The 22,023-nt window shown below is 39.1% G+C and overlaps 1 protein-coding gene across 7 annotated transcripts in view; it reads right to left on the bottom strand.

Moving 5' to 3' along the window:
* NKTR (natural killer cell triggering receptor) overlaps nt 1-22,023 on the bottom strand; it is a 39,695-nt gene that overhangs the window by 12,307 nt on the left and 5,365 nt on the right. For 3 of the 7 annotated variants that reach the window (XM_038173719.2, XM_038173716.2, XM_038173717.1), the window contains exons 3-10: nt 20,148-20,222; nt 16,463-16,570; nt 15,539-15,583; nt 13,754-13,841; nt 2,923-2,952; nt 1,946-2,091; nt 710-932; nt 25-180 (exon numbers count right to left, since the gene is read on the bottom strand). In XM_038173719.2, coding sequence (XP_038029647.1) covers nt 25-180; nt 710-932; nt 1,946-2,091; nt 2,923-2,952; nt 13,754-13,841; nt 15,539-15,583; nt 16,463-16,570; nt 20,148-20,222 — 871 coding nt within the window. Of the gene's footprint in view, nt 1-24; nt 181-709; nt 933-1,945; nt 2,092-2,922; nt 2,953-5,541; nt 5,564-13,753; nt 13,842-15,202; nt 15,231-15,538; nt 15,584-16,462; nt 16,571-20,147; nt 20,223-22,023 lie in introns of those variants that run through there. The other 4 variants (XM_038173718.2, XM_038173720.2, XM_005023244.6 and 1 more) reach the window with 3 other exon arrangements.

Here is a 22,023-nt window from a genome sequence, read left to right as displayed (position 1 = left end):
ATCATAAAACTCAATGTTCCTTACTGCTCAGGTTCTGCATTGACAACAGGCACATCTCTTCTTAGCAAAAATCTATTTTCAGGCACTGGGGGAATTTCTTCAGGACGCACGACAGGCTTATCCCTCTTTGTGCTAACATCGGTTGCTTTTTCGGTCACATCGCTCTTGTCAGAAAGGCTGCTAGGAGGAAAAATAAGTATATAAATAAAAATCAACTGACAAACACCACCGTTCAGGTTCCCACAAGAAGCCCACGTGACGCAGCAAGCTTTCAGATGACTTAGAATGTGTTTCATTAACAGCTCATTTCATGCCAATGGTGTGGTGTTAGAAGTAAGGTTCAGTTCTCACTTTACAGCAAATAATTTTGCTTTTAATTTGCCACTAGTCATAAAATATTTTAAAATATAATCAAGTATGAATCAAAGGTCTCTATTTGCCTAACGTTACATTAACACAGGTATAGCAAATCCCAAACATTTTAACATGCTAGACATTTATTTCAAAGTTACTCTAGATTCTACCTACAAAGATCTTTAACACAGAAGTCTACCCAACAAGCTTGGTTTTAGTGATTTGTTTAAAAAAAAAATATCAAAATCCAAACTTACAAAATAAAAGCACCTTCATATTAATTGCTTAAGTACTTCATGAAAAAGCAAAATTTATCAAATTCCTCTGAAATTCTTAAATTTGAGAAAGTAGTCACCATCTTTGGTTTGAGGTTCGCTTGCATCTTGAATCCTCTTTTTTCTTCTCCTCCTTTCTCCGTTTTCTTGACTGTTTTGCTTTAGCTCTTCTTTTACGCTTTCTTCTCCTGCTTCTTTCATTCTCAGCTTCGCTTTCAGATGAACTTTCTGAAGAGCTTGATGCACTGGAGGAGGATTCTGACTCTTCTGATTCAGAACATACTTTCTTCTTCTTCTCCAAAGCTTAGAAACAGGTATTATAATATTTATATGTGCATGTAACACATAGCGTGTATGTAAATATAACACATGATATATAACACAAGATATCTAACTATGTATGTAAATACACACGTGCTTCTCCAGAGGATCTGTGTGTAAATCATGAGCATTTTTTTAACAGTGAGGTTTGTTAAAATATAATTATATGGATTTATCATGCCCTGGGTAAACCAATAAAATTACACAGATATTTTCCAGCAAAAATGGTTGTAAAAAAACACCTTCAGCGAACTGTAAGAACCTCCATGCACAGCTTCTGCCATCTAAGATACTGCAAAGCCAGAGCATTTTTATGATAAGCCATACACTGAAGTTTATAACTGAAGTTAAACATCCACGTGTGCCAAGCTTTGCCACCCTCTCCTTTCTGCATTCCCATACTTTTACATTATCTTTCCTCAGACTCTCTCCGCAGGACATAAAAAATGCATTATCCTTGAGGAAAGTCAGAACTAAAGTTAAAAAATCCTAACTCATAACAATCCGAAGCTTTACAGCACCTGTCCAAAGATGTATCTAACACCATCTATATCCTATAAATTCTCACAAAAAGGTAAATTATGTTGACTATGTTTATGGCCAATATTAACTTGACATATCTTATAATAAACCTTCAGAAACTGCACAAAATTCTACATCTACATTCTAAACAGAAAAGCTTCTGTTTAGACTATGGTCTTTCGAACTCAGAAAAATAAGTTATAATTTATTTTGAGTATGTCACATGAACCTCAAATGTTAATTAAGAAGATGAGGAAGCAGGCATACATTTTCTAAGGCACAAAGGTTTAGTTCAGAAAACCTTTTCCCTTGCTGTGCCTTACTCACCTACGCCAACATTTAAGTTTTAAAGGGTTGTTAGAACTGAATTATGATTCTAGAGATTCACCATAGCGATTTCTGGATGCTGGCATAATTCTTATACTCTGAAAAACATGTCAACATTCAATTAACTTCAGCATATGTATGCTTACCATCCTTTGCTGACTTTGTAACGAGCACCCCACAGTCAATAACTCGTACATCTGCATAGGGTCTACTGGCAGTGTCGGTTTTCAGATTTTCTATTTGTTCTATTACTTCAAAACCAGAAATAACCAGTCCAAAGACAACATGTACGCTGCAGAAGCAAAACATTTGGAAAGCACAACGTTTATATCTCGCCTTTTCTCTGATGAATTTCAGATTTAAAAAGTCATTCTGAAATAGAAACACTCAGCTTCACTGGCATCGACTGGCTCTTAAAAAGATATTTAAAAAATCTTATTTTTAACTTTATTACTTTTGCATTTACAACAGTAAGACTTCACGTCACAAGAAATGAAAGTTTGCTCTGGTTCAACATGATGTCACTCTACTATCTTCTAGCAGACACTATAAACAGGTCGTAATTTCTCATCCACCCTTCTATTTTTGAAATTTTGTGCAACAGACAGACCAAAAGCCTGTAAATAAAGATGGCACAGAAGCAGTTTTCTCCAGAAAAGAAGCATTTTTATGTCTACACAACCTCAGCCTACAAGTTCCCACTGACATTGAAGGTGCAGTTGTTGTGAACAAATCCCCCATTCTGTTCTGCTGTCCCACATTCCTCCTTCTTTCCTCCAATTGCCCTATAACTTGCACTTCCAGGAACTAATATATTCTGGAGATGAAAAAAGTACTATCAAAACACGTTAAACTTGACATTTTAACTTGATTTGAGGGCAGCAAGCAGATTTAAATAAATGAATTTGAATAAATGAATCTAGTTTTCAAATCCAAGTTTTCAAATCATTTTCAGAAAGAAGTTGCAATTTGAAATATTTATAGAATTCAAATTTTAGTTTTCCATCTTTTTCTACCGTATAATCTTTCGCAGAAGTAAAAGTGTTTCCCCATTGCTGTCTACTACTGCCTCATGAATAATCTTTGAATTTATTCATTGCTGAAGAAACTATAAAGGACTTACCCATCGAGATGAGGAGCAGGCTTTGTTGTTCTGTTTGACAAACAGCAAGATGGTGAGATGGTAAAAAAAATCAAGGATTCAGATGAAGTAAGAGGAGAATGTCACAGAAAAAAAGGTGAAGGTAAGACAAAATAGTGAAAAAATCCAGTTACATACACGGAATTAAAAACCTTACAGATAACACATACAGGCTTTTTTTTTTTCTTTTAAGATTATCTTTTATATGAAATTTGTTTAAAGTTTAGCTAACTGTGCATACTCAAAAGTTGTACCAAATACCATCTGATGCATGCAGTAAACATTATTCAAGTGCCTTTACATACACACTCAAATATAACTCACTAACATCTTTAATCACAAAGATACAATTTGGAAATAAGTACTGGATTACTAATGCAATTTAACGTTTCTGAAACTGGTAGGTTCTTACATTACAAGGTCACTTTAAAGTCAGTTCTATTTAAAAAAGGAACAGGGAAACAGAGTTGTTATATGCGACAGATTCTTTGCTTTTTTTTTTTTCCTGCTTTTTTATTATTTTCCACCTACTTGATTGGCCTCAGGACACCCAATACAAAGCGATGCTACTTTAACCATCAAGACTACAGCAATTCAGCTCATAAGCTCACAGGCTTCCCCAAAGCAACAGCAGCACAATGCAAGCAGACATTATAAGGTACCCTATACTCTATTTCTGTGACAAATTCAGACTTCCTCCCTTTTTTTTTTTTTTCAGGTTCCCACATTTCCAGCCCAAAGGGGAAATGCCACTGCATTACATTTTGCACAGAGGTGGTGGTGGGAGCTATGGCAAATTCCCAAGCTGGCTTTTAATTGGAATAGTCAAGGCTGTGCATATGCAGCTGCGTTTTAAGCTTCACCTTTTTGGTGACAATGCTATGGCCTGGTACCTTTCTCTGTCCTCTTCTAGAAGGGAAAGGGAATTAATGCAGGCATACCTAAGGGAATAACGTTGCCCAGAGAACCAGGCTGCACAGACAAACTCAGTGAGGAACATCAGAAGTTGCATTGATCTTATATACTGGGGGAAGTGAGGGGAGGTGAAATAAATGTCAACATAATTTGCATTTGAAGCTGTTTTATTATTTGAAAACATTCTCCCTCTCTTCCCGAGGCACTGTTTTGACTTTCTAGCTTCCTTCCACTGCACTACACTCTCAAAAAATAAAAGTAAAAAAAACCCACAGGGCCTAGATGCTGCTTTTCTTGGTACAACAAAGTCAGGCTCTCACTGCTACAACGAAATACTGCAGATAAAGCACGCAGCTTCCTTCTGGCTTTCAGCTAGGAGGCCACAGAGCGCCGCAGTGCTGGGACACGTGCCAGAAGATAGAAGTGCCATCAGGAGTGCTTACACTCTGATTTTTCTAAGCTCCAAACACCAACCAGACTTCCTCCTCCTGCAATCCTAAATATTACGGAAAACAAAAGGGAAAGAAATGCTATCAAGAAGACATCTCGTTTCTCAGCAGCAGGGGCTTTTAGCAAAGTTTTTCCTTTGCTGACCCAGCGCATGGCTACGAACAGAAAAAGTCTCTGAGCTTTGGGAGTTGGGTAAGCAAAAGTTAACTGCAATAACCACCTGCTGTTAGGTGAACGTTTGGAGCAGGCTGAATCATAAAGCTGATTTAAAAGTAGTGAAAAATAGAAGAGGGTTACTTCAGTGAAACCAACAGTCAATGAGTCTTAGCATTTAGAGTTAGCTCGAGAAAGCAACAGGTTCAAACACGCCTGGTATGAATGCTGTAACAGCGTGCTCCTGCCATGCTGCAGCAGCACCTGGAGGCCAATTGAGCAAATTATTTAAGCAAATTATTTAAGTACTTTCTTTGAACCTTGATAGGCAAGGAAATGGATGGCTGGTAACTAGTAAAGCCATTTAGTTTCTCTCACTGCGCTGGCAATTTGATAGAGTGGACAGGATTTTTCTCATTTGCCTGATCATGAAGTGGAAGCACACAGAAAAAGCATTACCCAAAAGCAAACTTCTCAGATGCACAAGGAGGAGTCGGGCAGCTTGCAAGACTTTCCGTGGGAAGCAGAAACCAAACTCCTCGTTGTGCTTCTGAAAGCTCTCTCCTCGCGAGGTTAGGGCTGGAACACTGCAATTACTCTGCAAACATCTGCACCTTAGAAGACCACACCAAAGCTCTTTTTGCCTATGTCCCACCTCTCGTTTCTTGAGCACTGACTTCAAAACTTCGCCAGGAGAAAGCCTACTTACTACTCCTGCACTACAGAAACCTAGTTAGGATGAGTTCCTCCCAAGAAATAGCATTTTATTAAAACATTTCTATGCAGAAGTTTTAAATTATAAAACATTCAATATCTGCATTATTATAGGTGTTATTATCGAAGTTATTTGCAGAAGGACAAATATCTTTACTCACCCCCAATTTAAAGAAAATTGGTTTAAGATACTGGTGAAGAGAAGAACATCTTTTTTCGATAAAAGAACCTTTTTTTACCCACCCCCCAAGAACCTCAGACCTAACAAAGGACTCAAAGCACGTAACAATATGATCAGAAAAACAAGAAAGATTAAAAACAGAAAGAGAAAAAGAAAAAGGACACAGCCTTAGAGGAATGAGACATTACCTTTGGAGCGCACGATGTAACACTGTTTCTGTAAATTTTACACAAAAATGGCAGAAATAAATTGTAATACATTTTCAGACAAAACTGAGTCTATGTTTTATTAAATACAAGTTTAAAATTAATATTAATCAAGTTGTATGCAGAACAAGGATGCCTAAAAGAGGGCTCTAAATTTTCTTTAGAATACAAGGTACTTTGAAAACTACGGTAAGTTCTCTTTAAAAACAAAAACTACAGACATAGCCTGCTTGCACCCACTCTTACACAGGAAAACTGTTAGAAAAGAGAATCCTCCCAGTCCCCTCCGAGCCTCAATCCAAGTGTTAGAACACATGCACAACTTTAAGCAGATGAATAATGGCTTTCAATGGGTTTATTCACATGCTTGCAGTTACAGAGGTGTTCAAACGCTCTTCTGAACCCAGTCCTAGGTAAATACTTCATAGGATGGCAGCCCGTCAGTGAAATGGTTTGGTTTACAAAATGAAGGGTGTAAGTCTGAAGCTTCAGACATTTCATAGTTGCTTGTACCTCCCTTTATTATGAAACTGTTCTAAAACTAAGAGATGCTCTCTAAAACATGTGCGTAGCTACTATTGCTGGTGTTAAGAATTAGGGAAAAACAAGAACGCTGCAGGTGCAAAAGCACAACGCACGTGCACCAGCTAATTCTGTGTTTGCTCTGGTATAATTCTCATGAGCAGCTGTAACTTCAAAATACACTATCAGTTAAGTCTAAATTATGCTTTTTCTCCCATATAGACTATTAGCTCTTAATTATCTCTCTGCATATCTAAGCAGTGAAATGATCCATTTGTAACTTACTGCAAATATCATCCTATAAATGCTTCCATGAGGGCTGTACAACTGTGTAAACCTGGTCAAACCAACAGAACCTGCTTGTGTGACAAGTGCATGTACATCACCCCTGCTCAAGGATAATGTGACTTTTTTTGTAGTTCTCTTTCATATTTCTGTGAACTGTTCAATAATCAGCTCAAAGTTATTTCATTCATAGTAAAAAAAAAAAAAAAAAAAAAAAAAAAGTTGATTAGAAAAATACCTGGTTTGGGACACTGAAAAAACAAACAAAAAAAAAACTTAGAAGTGAGCCACTTAATAAGCTAGTAACATTCAGAAATCACTTGTAAAATCCAACCCCAAAATCTTCACAATTGATTTTAGCCTTTAGCAGTTCCAAGAGGTTACTTTATTTAAATTTAGTAACTGGACAACACCATACACTGAAAACATTTTTGAACCAAAAAGCTATTTAGCTTGGGGCAAGAAAAAAGCCTGAGAGCCACGTTAACTGACAATGCCCTCAGTATGGGGAAAAACAAATTAATGAATAGCAAAACAGCCTCAAATTTTAAATAGCTTTTAACACAAAGGTGAGAACTAATAACTGTTTGAGCTGATAACGAACAAAACCTAGCACTCCTCTAAGTTGCAATAAGAAGATATCAGCCTCAGTAGTTTAGAGGAATGCAAGACTCAATAGCAAGATGGTAAGTCAATTAAACAAAGCTTCCAAATTACAACAAAGAAGTCGGTTACAATTTTGCCTCCTGTTGTGCTCTTTATGCTACATTCTGCACATTCACATTTCTACTTCTGTAGTAAATACAGTTCATTAGATTTTGGATGACTTAACAGAAGCAAAGTTACCTGTTAGCACTTGTAGAATCAGTAAATTCACAAATTTTGTAGTGCTTTATGTATTAATTTCTGTAAGAGTGGCGCTTATTTTGTAGTACAACTTACTAGCAGGCTGGGCAGGGCCTCAGGCACAAGGGAGCTGCTCAAAGAGACAAGATAGCTTCATAAGATCAGCTCGTCTAAGAAGCAGAATACACTGCTCCAAAAGAACATCACCCAGCAAGTAATATAGTCACCGAGCTGGAGAATCCAAGAACAGGCTGAATATCCCTCCGGCTCTCAATCTTTGACCTAAAGACCTTAACTGCATTTCTGTAATACTCTAGATGCATCCCTTTACTCCCAGTATTAAAAGCATATAACTTAAAATCCATCTTTCAACAATAGTCCAAAACAGGTGCTGGAGTATACAGAATAAGGAAGATGTTTCTAGGGTGGTTCCTGTCAACCTCCACCCCATCCAAGAAATTCTGGATCTTAATATCAACATGGAAACAGGACAACTAAAAAAAATTAACACACTTAGGTTGTGCTTAGAACACTTGTTAAGTAACTGGCTTTAAAAAAAATTAAAGAATTTATTCACAGAAAAGAAGGAAATTAATAGTGTAGCTATCTGAAAATATTAATAGCTAATTTATAAACTATTGTCTTACAACTGTCTTCAATACAAATCTGCAATACAATGCTGTAACAAACCTCTTTGGGTATAGAAAGTTGAAATTCCAGCATTTCACAAAGCCAGACAGCCTGTGTGTCCCTTCTGCTGGATTTCAGTGAGATGCTTCTCATCTGACTATGTTAAGATACACATGTGAATGCCTTGGTATATGTAAAGTGCATACACATGAAAACCTTAATCCTGCTGTAGCCAAATATTCTCTTTTCAACCCAACTGCTACCCCCTATTCAAGTAGGAAAAAAAAAAATAGTCAATAAGCATTAAACATAACGCTTCTGACATACACCTACTCTGGATTCTAGTTTTGCATCTTGCTGATTTCTACCAATGTTTTACATTCATTCTTCAATTGGCATCACTGAAGTTTCCCAACTTCACTTACACCATTTTTTTTTTCCAGTTCTCAGCTGTTGCTTTCGACATATTCATGCACGCCAGAGGAATTCCTGATGAATCAAAGAAAACTGATGATAGTTTAGAATTGGTCAGATGCTTCAACTGACTAGTCTGGAGCTTTCATTTCGAATAAACTGACCAGTGTAGCTCAACTTCTAATGACTTGTGACCAGTTTGCTAGTGCAGTCTGTCAAAGAGACAGTTGCTGCCTGATTTCTTACTATAAAGACTAGTTATTCCAAATGATGCTCACCTGTGGCAAGTGGGGAAAGTACTTTTGATGAGCAAGTAGAAACGTTACATTAAGGATTCTTACTGTTATTTTAGCCCCAATCAAACAGATCCTTACATAAAAAATAACTTATTTGCTACTTTGGGAAATGGTATGATAGAGAAATTCAGAATTCTAATCCCTGAAGTTATTTATGCACTATTAAAAAATGTAAACGTTTAAAAAAGCTTGACTGAGATGAGCTATTTCCTTTTCTATAAATAGAATCAGTAAATTAAACATATTCAGATTTAAAAATCTAAGGACTGAAGATTTCCACTTAAGACTGCCTTTCACACAATTCTCAGGTTACGCATTTGAAGAATATTTTTCCTAATGATAAACTAATGAATAATTGAGCTACTTCTTTGAGTAGAAGGACAATTTAATTTCAACTTAAAGCACATCACTAAAGGAAGTAAAAGAAAAGCTGTAGAGATGCAATGTATATTCCCTAAAGTAATCATACAAATGTCAAACAAGACTTATTGCTTAAAAATAATGCATTTTAAAGCTAAAAGTCAGAAACTGTCTAGCTATAATCTTTAGCTGTTTTCTACTATGAAACTGCAAATCAAACTCTATTATGAAGGAGAAGCCAAGTTTCACTTTGAAAAAAACTACAGAGATTGCTGACTTAGTGTTTCACCATCCATCCTTGCCTATTTGTAAATCAAGTTACTGGACACAAATCTGACTTCAAATTGACCGTATACAAGCACATCTGCCTTTATGAGCAGCCTCAGAGGCTTCCTATGGATTCTGTAATTGCACCTATTCCCAGGATGAGCTGCAGCACCGGAGACCAAGTAAGGGATTCAGCTTAAATGCCAAAACTTGAATATATTAAAAAAAGGCATCTGCGAGTTTATTCAGCTTAACAGCTGGGTTGTGGTGGCAGAGGGGCTGCAGGGTGACCTCTGTGAGCAGCTGCCCCATGGCAGAGCAGAAACAGCTCCACAGCCAAGCCATGAGTGATGCTGGTTGGGCTTCTGGGAGAGCAGAATTAAGGGGAAAAACCTGCTGTGCTACAGCAGCTGGGAGAGAGCAGTGAGAAATGGGAGAGAAGCAGCCCTGCAGCCCCCAAGGTGAGTGCAGCAGGCAGCAGGAGGGCAGGAGGTGCTCCAGGCACACAGCACGAGTTCCCCTATGGCCTGTGGAGAGGCCCCTGGTGGAGCAGGCTGTCCCCCTGCAGCCCATGGGTCCCACATGGAGCAGATCTCCACGCTGCAGCCCGTGGAGAGGAGCCCACACAGGAGCAGGGAGCCTGGTGGGAGCTGCTGCCTGTGGGGGACCTGTGCTGGAGCAGTTTGCTCCTGGGGGATGGACCCCGTGGGACAGAGCCGTGCGGGAGCAGTGCTTGAAGTTTATCGAAAACCCACACAGGATCAGTTAGGGAAGGATGGCATCCCATGGGAGGGACCCCATGTGGAGCAGGAGCAGAGCACAATACATAATGTGTTAACAGTTGGCTGATGGGCTGGGGCTCAAAGTGTTAAGAGTAAATGGGATTACAGCAGGCTGGCAGCCAGTCACTAGTGGGGTTCCCCAGGGCTCCATTTTAGGGCCAGTTCTCTTTAAAGTTTCCATAAATGACTTGGACACAGCACTTGAATGTATACTAAGTCTGCAGACAACACTAAACGAGGAAGAGCTGCTCATTCCCTTGGGTGTGGAGAGGCCTTGCAGAGATCTTGGCAGACTCAAAGGCTGGGCAGTCACCAACAATATGAAGTTTAACAAGTGCTGGATTCTGCACATAGAATAGGGACAGCCCTGGCTGTATGGACGGACTGAGGGACAGGAGGCTGGAGAACAGTCCCACAGAAAGGGATCTAGGGGTTCTGATCACTGGCCAGGTCAATGTGAGCAGTCGGAGTGCCCTGGCAGCCAAGAGGGCTTTTGACATCAGCTCAAGCACTATATGCAGTTTTGGGCACTAAAACAAAAAGAGTGTAAAAAGTAGTAGCATCCAAAGGAAGGCCAGAAAGATAGTGAAGGGTCTAGAGGATGAGACATGAGGAATGGCTGAGGACCCTTGGTTTGTTCAGCCCAGAGCAGAGCAGGCTGAGGGGAGGCCTGCAGCTCCCTCATGAGGGGAGCAGAGGGGCAGGCGCTGAGCTCTGCTCTCTGGGGACAGTGACAGGACCCGAGGGAACGGCATGGAGCTGGGACAGGGGAGGGTCAGGCTGGGGGTTAGGGAAAGGGTGTGCACCAGGAGGTGGTCAGGTGCTGGCACAGGTTGCCCAGGGTAGTGGGCATGGCCCAATGCTCTCAGACATCGGGACTGGTTCTTGGGTGGTCTTGTGTGAAGCCAAGAGTTGGATACAACGATCCTTGTGAGTCCCTTCCAACTCGAGATATTCTGTGATTCTAAGAGAGTGACAGTGAAGGAGTAACAGAGACAAGCTGCCATAGATTGACCCCAGCCACCCTTCTTCCTTCCCTTGCACTGCTCAAGGGGAGGAGGTAGAAGAGGGTGGATGGGGGAAGGTGTTTTTGGTTTGCCTTTATTTCTTATTGCTCTAGTCTGTTGGCAATAGGCAATAAAATATATTAATTCCCTTATGCTGAGTGTTTTGCTCATGACAGTAAGTGGTGAGGGAACTCCCTGACCTTATCTCAACCCATGAGCCATTTTTGTTGTATTTTCCTCCTCAGTTCTGTTGTAAGAGCAGTTGTGGTAGAGTTCAGCTGCCCAGCAGGGTGAAGCCACCACAGCAAGCACACCGGGCACCTCAGCTGCTGGTCAGACGTAGGGAAAACACTGCCTGGCCAATATAGACATTTTGAGTGCCCTGTGGGATCCTGTCTGGCTTCCAGCTGCTACTCGAGGAGCACTGGGTGTCTTGTGGATGGCACACCGCATTTTGCAGGGTACTCAGTGGTATCTCAAACAACATTGATGTCTGCATGTTGTAAAAATAAGAAGTCCTGGTCAAAAGGGTCTAAAGCATTACACCATACTTTAAAGACTTCCACAGCAGCCCACCTAAACCTCATCATGAGCTCAGGAGCTTACTCCCGAGGCTGATTCACCCGCCTGACGCCAAGGTAAGCTGGTGCCATTTAAATACACTACAGGATATCTAAGAAAAATACATGGGGCAGGCAGGCAAGATATGACATTCAGAACATCCACAGCCTTCTTGCCCAGCAGCTGAAGCCCTGGTAAGACACCCAGGACACTAAAAATGGCTTTAGATTACTACAGGCAGCTGAGGTCAGTCTAGGGGAGATGCTTATGCCTTACTCTGCCTGAATTCCCAAGCCGTACAGCTTTCTCACTACAATGATTAAGAAAAATAGTTCTTTGAGAAACATTAACATCTTTTAAAATACTTCCGTATTTGGTAAAAGTACTCTCAAACACTATTAATTTTGTCTCCGTACATAAATTATAATTTAGCATCTGACACAAGCTTAGGTTGTTCCTCTGCACTGTGAGAGGCAGGGCATTTAACTCCATTAAAATTGAACAAGTAAGTTGAGACTATTATAACTGAAAGAGGAAGACATCTGGATTAAATACAGGAATGAAAAGAAACTTTAGAGCCCTCAAATGATAGCTTCTTGATTGATGTGGCATCATTAAGTGTTGATGTGTATTGTTCAGATAAGCTTAAAAATGGAAAATTGTGACAAGAGAATCAGATATCACCAAGTAATAAATAGCAAACCTGTGTCTTGTAGAGAGCTTTTAAAATGACTTTTTTTTTGTCTAGAGATTTTCATAGTAGTATATACAGTAAATCTGAATGGATAAATCTAAAAGCACATCACTTAGAAGTTGGTTTAAAGGTTAACAGAAAATAAGCTTTTGACACAGTTATCTCTCTACAGAAAGTCAGAACAGTAGGAACTGTGAAAAAAAAAATCATTCTTAGGCTTCTCATTAATTTTCCATTTTTAGGGCATTCTTTAGGAAGAGACCTAAAAATGTCTCTTATCTGAACTTCACTGTATCATACTGAAGCTCTTTTTCAGGCAAAGGAAAAAAAGGAATATTCTTCAGGAGAATTTACTCTTTTACTGAGGACAGTGAAGCGCCATTCACTCTTATCCCCCAAGAAAGATGGCAAAGAAAAAGTTTTTAGAGCTAAGCAACTACAGTGAAGTTTAATTTTGAAAACACCATGGTTATTTCACAATGAAAGTTCTCAGCACAAGCCCAAAGTTATAAACTATATCTTTCCAAACAGAAACTGTTAAACATTAACAGAAGGCCATTTTTAGAAGGGAATTAACAGGATGAATATCGACATAAACATTAGCAGCCTTAAATACTAATATTGGACCTAGAATACAACCTACTTTAATCAAAAAGACTCCAATTTACATCAGACTGGGCAACATTTTTAGAAGGGAGTTAACAGGATGAATATCGACACACATCAGCAACCCTAAATACCACTGTTGGACCTAGAATATAACTACTTTAACCAACAGACTCCAATTTACATCAGACTTGACCATTTATTCATGACAGAGTCATGCATTTTCTGCAAAACAACAGAATGTGGCTATATACTGGAATGGATTGATTTTTTTTTTCTTAAGATACACAGGAGAATTTAATTTTTAACACATTATTTTCCGTAGTGATGGGACCAAAGTAAATAGTGTATGTGTATGAACAGTACTATTCAGCAATACAGAAGAAAATCATGTCTGGAACAAATATTCCAAAGGAAAAAAAATAAATAAAGTGCTCTGCTCACTCCAAATAAAGTGACATTCCCCTTCCTCCCTCCTCCCCCTCCAAAATAAATCATAGGATTTTGAAGGGCACACGCAAAACCATACAAACCATCTCTATCACAGATCTCACTCCCTTCTGCACACAATGCTCAGCATTGTAATTGCAGATAATCTATTAAAATGTGGTTGGTACAGACAAAACCAAAGAATCTATTATTTTCTGGACACTAAGAGCACACAATAGCATAGCCATACTTTCAGGGTAAAAGAGCAATGAACAAGGAGCAATCATGTAGCACCTGCTTCTACCCTAAATGAATGCCACAAGCAAGTTCTGATAACTGTTGTTTCCTATTATAGATCACACGGGAGGCACCCACTCAACCCTACTCAAAATAAGGTGGATAACATCATTATAGATAATTTAGCAATACCATCTTTCTCATGAACAGCGCTCCTCTGTTTAACAAAAGCTCAACTATCACATTACATCTACTCACATGAAAAATTGGGAACCATTGGTATGTTTCCCTCGGTTTGCCATTGACAAAAGGAACGCTCTGTCATGTTTGAGAATAAAGTTTTCATCTGTTTGAAGAAAAAATATGTTTGTCAGATTTTCCCTGACAAGGGATACAAGGCTAATTTTCTTAGCAACTTATGGGTGCTACAAGGAGAAATTCTTCCGCTGCTAAAGAAACTTGAACAGGGTGGAAAAAACGTAAATCTAATGAAGACTCTCAACAGTTACAGTAGAAAAATTCAATACAGAAAACATTATTTTTTAAAGAAAGTCTCAGAAATAGCGAGAACTTCTCTAATGGAAAAAATTCAGCTCGTTATTAGTGTTTTCAGTAAGCACTAGATCCTCAGACTTAAATTTAAATCCAGCATTTTCTCAAAACATAAACGATACTGTCATTTACACAGCAGGCACCTCAGGTAGAATGATCTACTGAAATAGCCATATCCCTGGAATGGCGAGGTAAAAGACAGCCACCTATCAATCCCAAGCTGGATGCATCAGAACACAAGGAAAAAAAAAAAAAAATACTCTAAAGCCCTAGATATCTGAAATAGAGACCAAATAATAGATTCTTCCTTCAGCTTAAATGTAAATCCAATTAAAACTAAACATGTATTTCATATTCCAGTGAATTAAAGAGGACTTCTGTTTTTACAGCATAATATAAAAGCAGGTAATTTTTGAAAATTTGTTTTCAAAGCTAAAAATAGTTTGAGCATACACAGCTGTTATTTTACATACCAAAACACGATACTGCATGCTCAGCACTTACCACCTTTAGTACACTCTTCAGAAACTAAGGCTAATAACATCTTAGCAAATTGTTTTATTCAAGAGCTTCTTTTGACTAGAGACTGCAATACTCTTAATACTCATCTGTCTTTCAAACTGCATGCACTTAGCCACGCAGACCTGCTTGCAAAACACTCAGAACCAGTGGGCTGTTATATACACATCGTGCCTTTATTAAGGCTTCAATACCATAGTAACTACCTGTTTTTTTCCTGCAAGAAAGAATTTTGTCCTTAAATGAATGCTTTATAAGAAAATCACCATTTTCTTTCCAACAGATTTAAAAGAAGTAAATGCACATTAAAAATTACTAGTAAAATAACTCGTGTAGCATATAAACAAAGCCAAACACTTGGAAATGAGCACTAGGCATACAAACCTTGAATAGGGAAGGGGAGAAAAGGGACGTTAAAAGAAGAAATAATTGTTTAGAACTGAAAATTACGCCAGTAATTCTTTCCCAGAATAAGTCATTAACCCTCACAAAGGTTAGACACAGAACTCTTCGTTTCTCCAAGCAACACAGATATCCATCTACAAAGGGACGTATCAGTTGTCTATATATTTACTAGGGAAGGTACAGGGGAAAAAAAAGAGTTTGAATTTGTGTTACTGAGCTTTTGTCTCTTACCTTTTCATTTTGCAAAAGACCACATTCTCTATAAACAAAAGAATATGTTGACAGTTTTAGGCAGGAAGATAGGAGTTTATTCATGAATAAAGTTGCCTAACCTCCATGCTGAAAGTCATGTTTAATCAATAATGTTAGCCTTAATTAATTGTCAGTTAAAGTTAAATATTACCGAAAAAAAACTCTGAAAGTCATGCATATAAAAATAATTCTCATGCAACATTAGTTTCATGCAAAAGGTGATGTATAAGTAGAACTCTTCTCATTAAGTATCTTGGGAATCGAGGCTTATCTCACAACTGAGCTGAGAATATGGAAAAATATACTGGCTCTTACCTTTAAAATAGCCACCATAAATAGATTCACCTCCTTTTCCATTACCTGTGCATTAAAAAGCATGGATTAAACCTTTTGTTCAGTTTATAAAAAATGCTGTATGTAACATTCCACCAAGTTATAAGACACCAGACACGCTAACCAGTTACTAATACATAAGCATATGCCCCTTAATTAAAAGGCAAGGCTCCTCATTATGCAGTTCATTGTCCTGCTGACACTCAGAATATTGAAAACGAGGACTGCTTTTGTGCCTCTGAACACTAGAAAACCTGAAGTGAGGCTCCACTGCCATTTGCTAGAGCAGCAGCAACAGAAAAATACAATGACAACCAAAAAAAGACAGCAGTGGGCATGACCAACGATCTTGTCCTGCTCAGAGCAGCTGAGACCACTAGAACAGATGAGAAAAGGGTTTTCTTTAAAGGCATCTTCACTTCTACTTTACTCTCAACACAATATATTCTCCCACCACCCATTTTTATCCATTAAAGGACTTTGAGACAGAGGATAACAGGCACTTTGACAGGTATTTCACAGAAGGACAACCAGTTGAAACATTACACTGTGCATGTACTGTGGGGAAAGAAAAAAATCTTGGAAAACCTGCTTTTAAAAGAAGATTTATCCATTAAGCATTTCTAGCTCATTTACTCCCTTTTTCCCCACTTTTTAACTTATTCAGGTAGGTCCTTACATCAATAAAGCAGTAACGAGCATTGCTACTGCAATTCACTTCAGGTGAAACATTTTAGAACCTTAGATATTATCAAAGAAACTGGGAATCTATGCTGTACTTCTCAGCAAATGAAGTATTTTCATGGCATTTTTAATACTTCCATGATGTATTCTAAAGTTATGTTATAACCACATACATTATCTCATTTCCATTTAAAACATCTCAGTTTTAAAGGTGTATTTTACCTTCGCTGAAGTCCCCACCCTGAATCATGAAGTTTTTAACCACGCGATGGAATGTAGTGCCTTTGTAACACAGCTTCTTGCCAGTTGTTTTGCCAATTCCTTTCTCACCTGCAAGAAGTTTAAACAAAGAGAATCCACAGATTGTCATCGAACAAATTCAAGGATTTTACCCCTCTAATGCTAATGAATATAAAAGAGCCACAAAACAACACAGCTGTAAAAGATAAAGCAGCTCTACCTGTTTCCTCTTCACCTCCCATTAACAGCGTAGTCTTTACAAGGTGACTTGAGCAGGCACAAGCAAAAACTAGGCTTCTTCAATAGAATTTGAGCATGAAATTTCCTATGAAGGGGAACTCAGTGGACACATACATGGAGCAGCTGTAATTCAAGCCTACTGACTTTTGAGAAAGGCACCCCAGCACCTCAACCTGCGTTAACATCAGTCTTTGTTTCTTGGTCCACTAAGAGCTCCTACAGCCCTATCTACCCGCTCCTTCCCTGCCTAAGGAGTTCTTTCCACATGCTGCAAATCACTTGGACATGGGATGGATGAGAAATTGTTACACCGAGACTGTAAGGGATAATGCATCATCTGATGAGAATACAACACAAGGACCTTCACCAAAAGTTCCCTTCTACCTCTGGCAGGTAAACTCCAGTTTCAGGCCCTCTCAACACCCTGCACTGCCAACCTAATCCCAGATATTCTGCTCCAGGCGCCCAATAGCAGTCTCTTGTGCAGATTATATGAAGGCAAGCTCCTAACAAAGCTCCAGAAAGCAGATTTTTGTTTATCTGGGAGGGGACTGAAAGACCTGCAAATGCCAGTTTGCAAGTCCAGATGTTTAATTTAAATGCAAGGAGAGTTTTACTACCAAGGCAGACAGAATTATTTCTCAGTAGCCAAGCCTTGTGACAACATCAGGCTGCAGGAAGGCAGCCAGAATCACCCTGTCCTCCTCCACCACCTGTTTCTGACCTCCTGGTTTGCTTCACAGATTACGGAGGGTGCAGCAGGGGCATGGCGATAGGCACAGCTTTTGAAACAATGACCTCCAGTCTCTCTTGAGACACCCCACATTGCTCTCTGCACTTTTATTGCCTCATTGTGAACAGTCCCAACTAAGTGTCTGTGAGGTCCCCAGCAGGGAAGACAAAGACACATGGCACCAAGCAGCTATGATGCCTGCATCAGCTACAGTGCAGGTGTCTTGAAGCAAAAAAAACAAACAAAAACATGCTAGATCCACCTAGCATGCAGCATTTAAGTATTATGCAAACACACAATGCTCAGTCTGCTTCTAAGATTCTCTATTACCTTGATTATATAGCCCAGAATAATAGAATATTACCCCCTCCCTATTATCTACTTCCTTAGATAAGCGTTTCTTGTGTATGACTGCAGCAGATGTCAGCACCAGGAAATGACCCTGTATTGGGTAAAACTCCAATAGTTCAAAGTTTTCTTGGAGAGACCAAAGAAAAGAATAAAAGATACACCTGACAGGAGCCCAAGCTCTCATAATGACTGAACAGATCCAGGTGTGAGAAGTGAAAGGAGTCAGGGAAGGCCAACTCCTGGAAGCAAGTGACTTATTTCGTCTCTGAGGATGGTATAGCAGCTTAAAAGCCCAAGAAGTTAAAGCAGCCCTCACTTCAGCTCTGGTTGAAAGAGGTCTGTGTGATCTCACCTTCATCTCCCACCACTGATCTGCTGCTCTAAACCCAAAAGTCACAAGTTCAAATTCAAGAAGTAGCATGGCAGCAAGAGAGGTGGCTTCTACTGGCAAAAGCAATGAATGCAATTTAATTCTCTTCACTGTTAATTAAACCAAAAGTTAAAAAATATTACTCCTGGCTTCTCTACATACATAACTAAAATTATGAGGGGGGAAGAAAATGCATTACCAAATTTTTAAAGACACCTAGCAAATATAACTCCATCCTGTGAGCACACAACAGCAAACATCTGCAGAAATGAAACCAGTGTTTCAGGTAGCTTTTAGGTCTGAGTTTGATCTCTACATTAGATCTCGGTACTTTGGGCTATCTTTGAAATGTTTTGCCAACTAAAACACAGGTTCTAGCTGAAGACTTCAATGAAACCTGTATAGCCATCTGTAGAACAATTCAAACAGGGATACAAACACAAAGCTGTGAAACTTTAATTATTCTGCTAAGTACTCATTTGTTTCATTGCTTGTGATCTCCAACACCTTTTCCTTCCGTTGTCTTTTATTTCCATCTAACTTTCTCTAGCAAAACTGCTGTAAGGGTTTAAACAAAAACAAGATGAAAGACTTGAGGCTCAGACACTATGCTATTCAGTCTGCTACTTCATCTTATTTCTCATCTTCTGTTATCTATTCGGATTAAGAAAAAATAAAGAGAGCTGCCCATTTTTCTATGGTAGTCGTAACTTTCTTCCCCCATCTCAGTCTATCCCCAGCTGTCTCTTCAATGACCAAAAAAGACAAGGCATCACTACACATAACCCCCAAAAATTGAGTTATCTACTGTCCCCTCCACAACCTCATAGTGATGTAAGACCCTGAAATCTTGTCAGATGTTATCTAGACTGCATCACATTCTGGGATTTGAGCCCTGACAGGACAGGCTTCAAGAAGTTAATGCACAAGGATATCAGTAAATAAATGTTCCCCTATAACCAGTTAGCTGAAAGCTGTTCACTAAAGCCAGGCACTAAAATGTTGTCTGGAAGGTCTCACAGGAAAGTTTGAATCACCCAGAGATGAGTTACACACAAGAGGCTTCAGTGGTGCAGTTGATTTAAGGTGTATTACAAGCACTTGAGCATTCCTGTACATGAGACCAACAACCCACATAATGCATCCTTCGCGTAAATACCACGTGGCAGTTCCTGTAATAAACTCATCAAGGCTGATCTTTAACTTCTGGTTGCAAATTCACCAGGGAACAGCGTGGATCAAAAAACCACCAAGCCCTTCCTACCCTTAACTCTTCCAATCGTTAGAAGCCTTTCAAAAAAGTTAATTCCTTCTTAAAAAGATGGGTCAAAGATTAGACGCAGTCATTATTTCACTAATGCTGTCCTTTGATTTCCCAGATCTATTCCTTCTTTTCTCTCAAACAACCCCGGGATTTGTAAGGGATCATCACATTTCACCATTCTCTTCACATTTAATAGATGCTCCTTTCTTCTGATCACTGCGTAGCACCTCTCTGAACCTAAAATACACTTTCTTTGTGCAAGAGTAAGCAAAATTTTACATGGTATCAAGTCATGTGTCACCAGTGTAGTGACACTTAACAATTAGTGTCTGTCCTGAGGAATTGTCAAGTCCTGGTCATCTTTTGCCCATGTGCAGCTTGAGTGATCAACAATCCCAGCACAGTCTCACACTTACCAATCCCTGCTACCTAAAGAAGCCCCACATTAGGGTCAGGAAATACCTTTTTGCTCCACACACTCAATTTTGCACTCTGGAATTAGGCAGCATCTCCACTACTCTAACTCAGTAACAGAATATTGGTGTTCTTCAAGTCATCCTCTGCACTAACAAGTCCCAGCTTCGCTCTTCCCAGGAAAAAAAGAGGACATAAAACATTTGCACTGTTATTAAGCTATGGTTTATGCTTGTTAAGACAAACAATAATCGTAAGAAACATTAAAATTCTCAAATATAAGCATGCTACTTACCCGAGCACAAGCAAAGGAAGTTTTTGCAAGTCTTTGGACATATGTCTGAGAAGAGCTGAAACATAATTCGACCAACTAGAAGATTAAAAAAAAATTAAAAGTTTTATAATGCTTTACAATGATATAAAAAAACTGCACATAAACAAGTCAGCACTTTTTGACATTAGTTTCCTGGGAAAAAGTTATTTTATCACACAGAATATGATGACACCTCAAATATGTAAACATTTAACCACATGGCAGGAGATATCACAACTGCTAGAAATGAAGATTAAGCAATATCAAAAATTCCAATGACTTCATTTTGATTTGAGCCCTGGAAGCCAAACCAACTTGCTAAAACTCTATTGGGTCAGTTCACTAATTTTCCAGTACAGGCTCTCAGAGGTCCTCTTTTTTTTTTTTTTTTTTTTTTTTAAGTTCACTAAGTTTATGTGAATATATAAAGATATAATGATTATGCCTCTGCAGTTTCCCATGCGATCACTACTTTAAAAACCCAACTTACTCCCACGTTACATTAAGGACTTTAAATACATCAAACCCGTGGCCTCAAACCCTTTGGTTAAAACAGTGCGATAGAAGAATTGAGCAGGAAAAGAGAAAAGAAATACAGGTGGAAGAGCACTAGCTGGTTCAGGACTAATGAATGCTCCAGTTGCCAAATACAGACACTCTTTCCTCTCTACACCAGAGGGATTCCCACTCTCAGTACAGCTACTCCCACACTACTGGTAGTACTTACGCTAGGCACCTCAGAAATCTAAATGAGTTTTTCCTCTACTCTATAGTGTTTTAATAGAACTGTTTCTCGTTTTCTATATTATTTTCCAAGATACTGGGACTTACATCTCTAAAGAAAAACCCTAACTACTCCCAGGCAGAAAATCTTATAGAAATGTGTAATTAGCAAAATTATTGTTCTCCCTATAGGCCGTGAAATCAGCCATAAACACCACGTTGCTGGCCAGCATTACAAGACAACCAGGAATAATTTCTAAATGAGCACTACCCTCTAGTGGCATACACTGGTAAGACTTCAACATACTTATTTAAAATGTAACTGCTCTAAGAATTATTTCTCTTTGCCCTCCCTTAAAGAAAAATAAAAATTCAGGCTTATTTTATTCAACACTTCTGCACCAAGATCCATTCCAGGAGGCTCCTAAGACACCGCAATTAATTTTAAAGCCTTGTCCAAATATATACGATTGCCAAAGAGGGGAATTTTTGGTTCAAAAATCTAGGGGATAAGTGAGAAATCCCACAGAGATCACCTTTATTTTGAACGCTTCGATAAAAATTCAAGATGCCTTCAGCTGTTGAAATGCCTGCGTTTCATTAGCTGCAGCAGGAATATTCTCCGAGGAGTTGCTACAGCAGGAGAGACTGAAGGAAATGGGTAGGGACAGTCTTCAAAGCAGGAAAAAATAGCAAATATTCAATGACTCCAGATTAAACAGCGGTAGCTGTAACTGCCACCGTGAAAGGACAGCTATTTGGACGTGAAGGATGCATTGTAAGAGATGTGCATTGAAGATCCACAAAAGAACACAAAGAGAAGGCAGTTAGGTACCAAAAGTTTTCCATTTTCATTGTGAGCCCAGCAATTTAGGGCAACAGAAACCTCATTCCCATTTGCAGAAGCACTGAACTGAATGGTGAGAGTGCTTCTGAGAGCCGTGCATGTGTCCCCTCCTGCATCCACCGTGTGAAGCAGGCTCCATCCTACACACGAGGGCACCGCAACCAGCACCCTAAGCAGCTCACCACCTCTGCCTTCTGGTGGAAGAACTTGTTTTAAAGTTCTGCCTTGACATCTTCAACAACTAGAGATGTCCATAATGAAGTTACCAAGATTTCAGGACTTCTAGTG

The sequence above is a fragment of the Anas platyrhynchos genome, chromosome 2 (assembly GCF_047663525.1).
Source record: "Anas platyrhynchos isolate ZD024472 breed Pekin duck chromosome 2, IASCAAS_PekinDuck_T2T, whole genome shotgun sequence".
Classification (NCBI taxonomy): domain Eukaryota; kingdom Metazoa; phylum Chordata; class Aves; order Anseriformes; family Anatidae; genus Anas; species Anas platyrhynchos.
The sequence above is the reverse complement of the archived record's forward strand: the minus strand, read 5'-3'. Positions and strand labels throughout refer to the sequence as shown.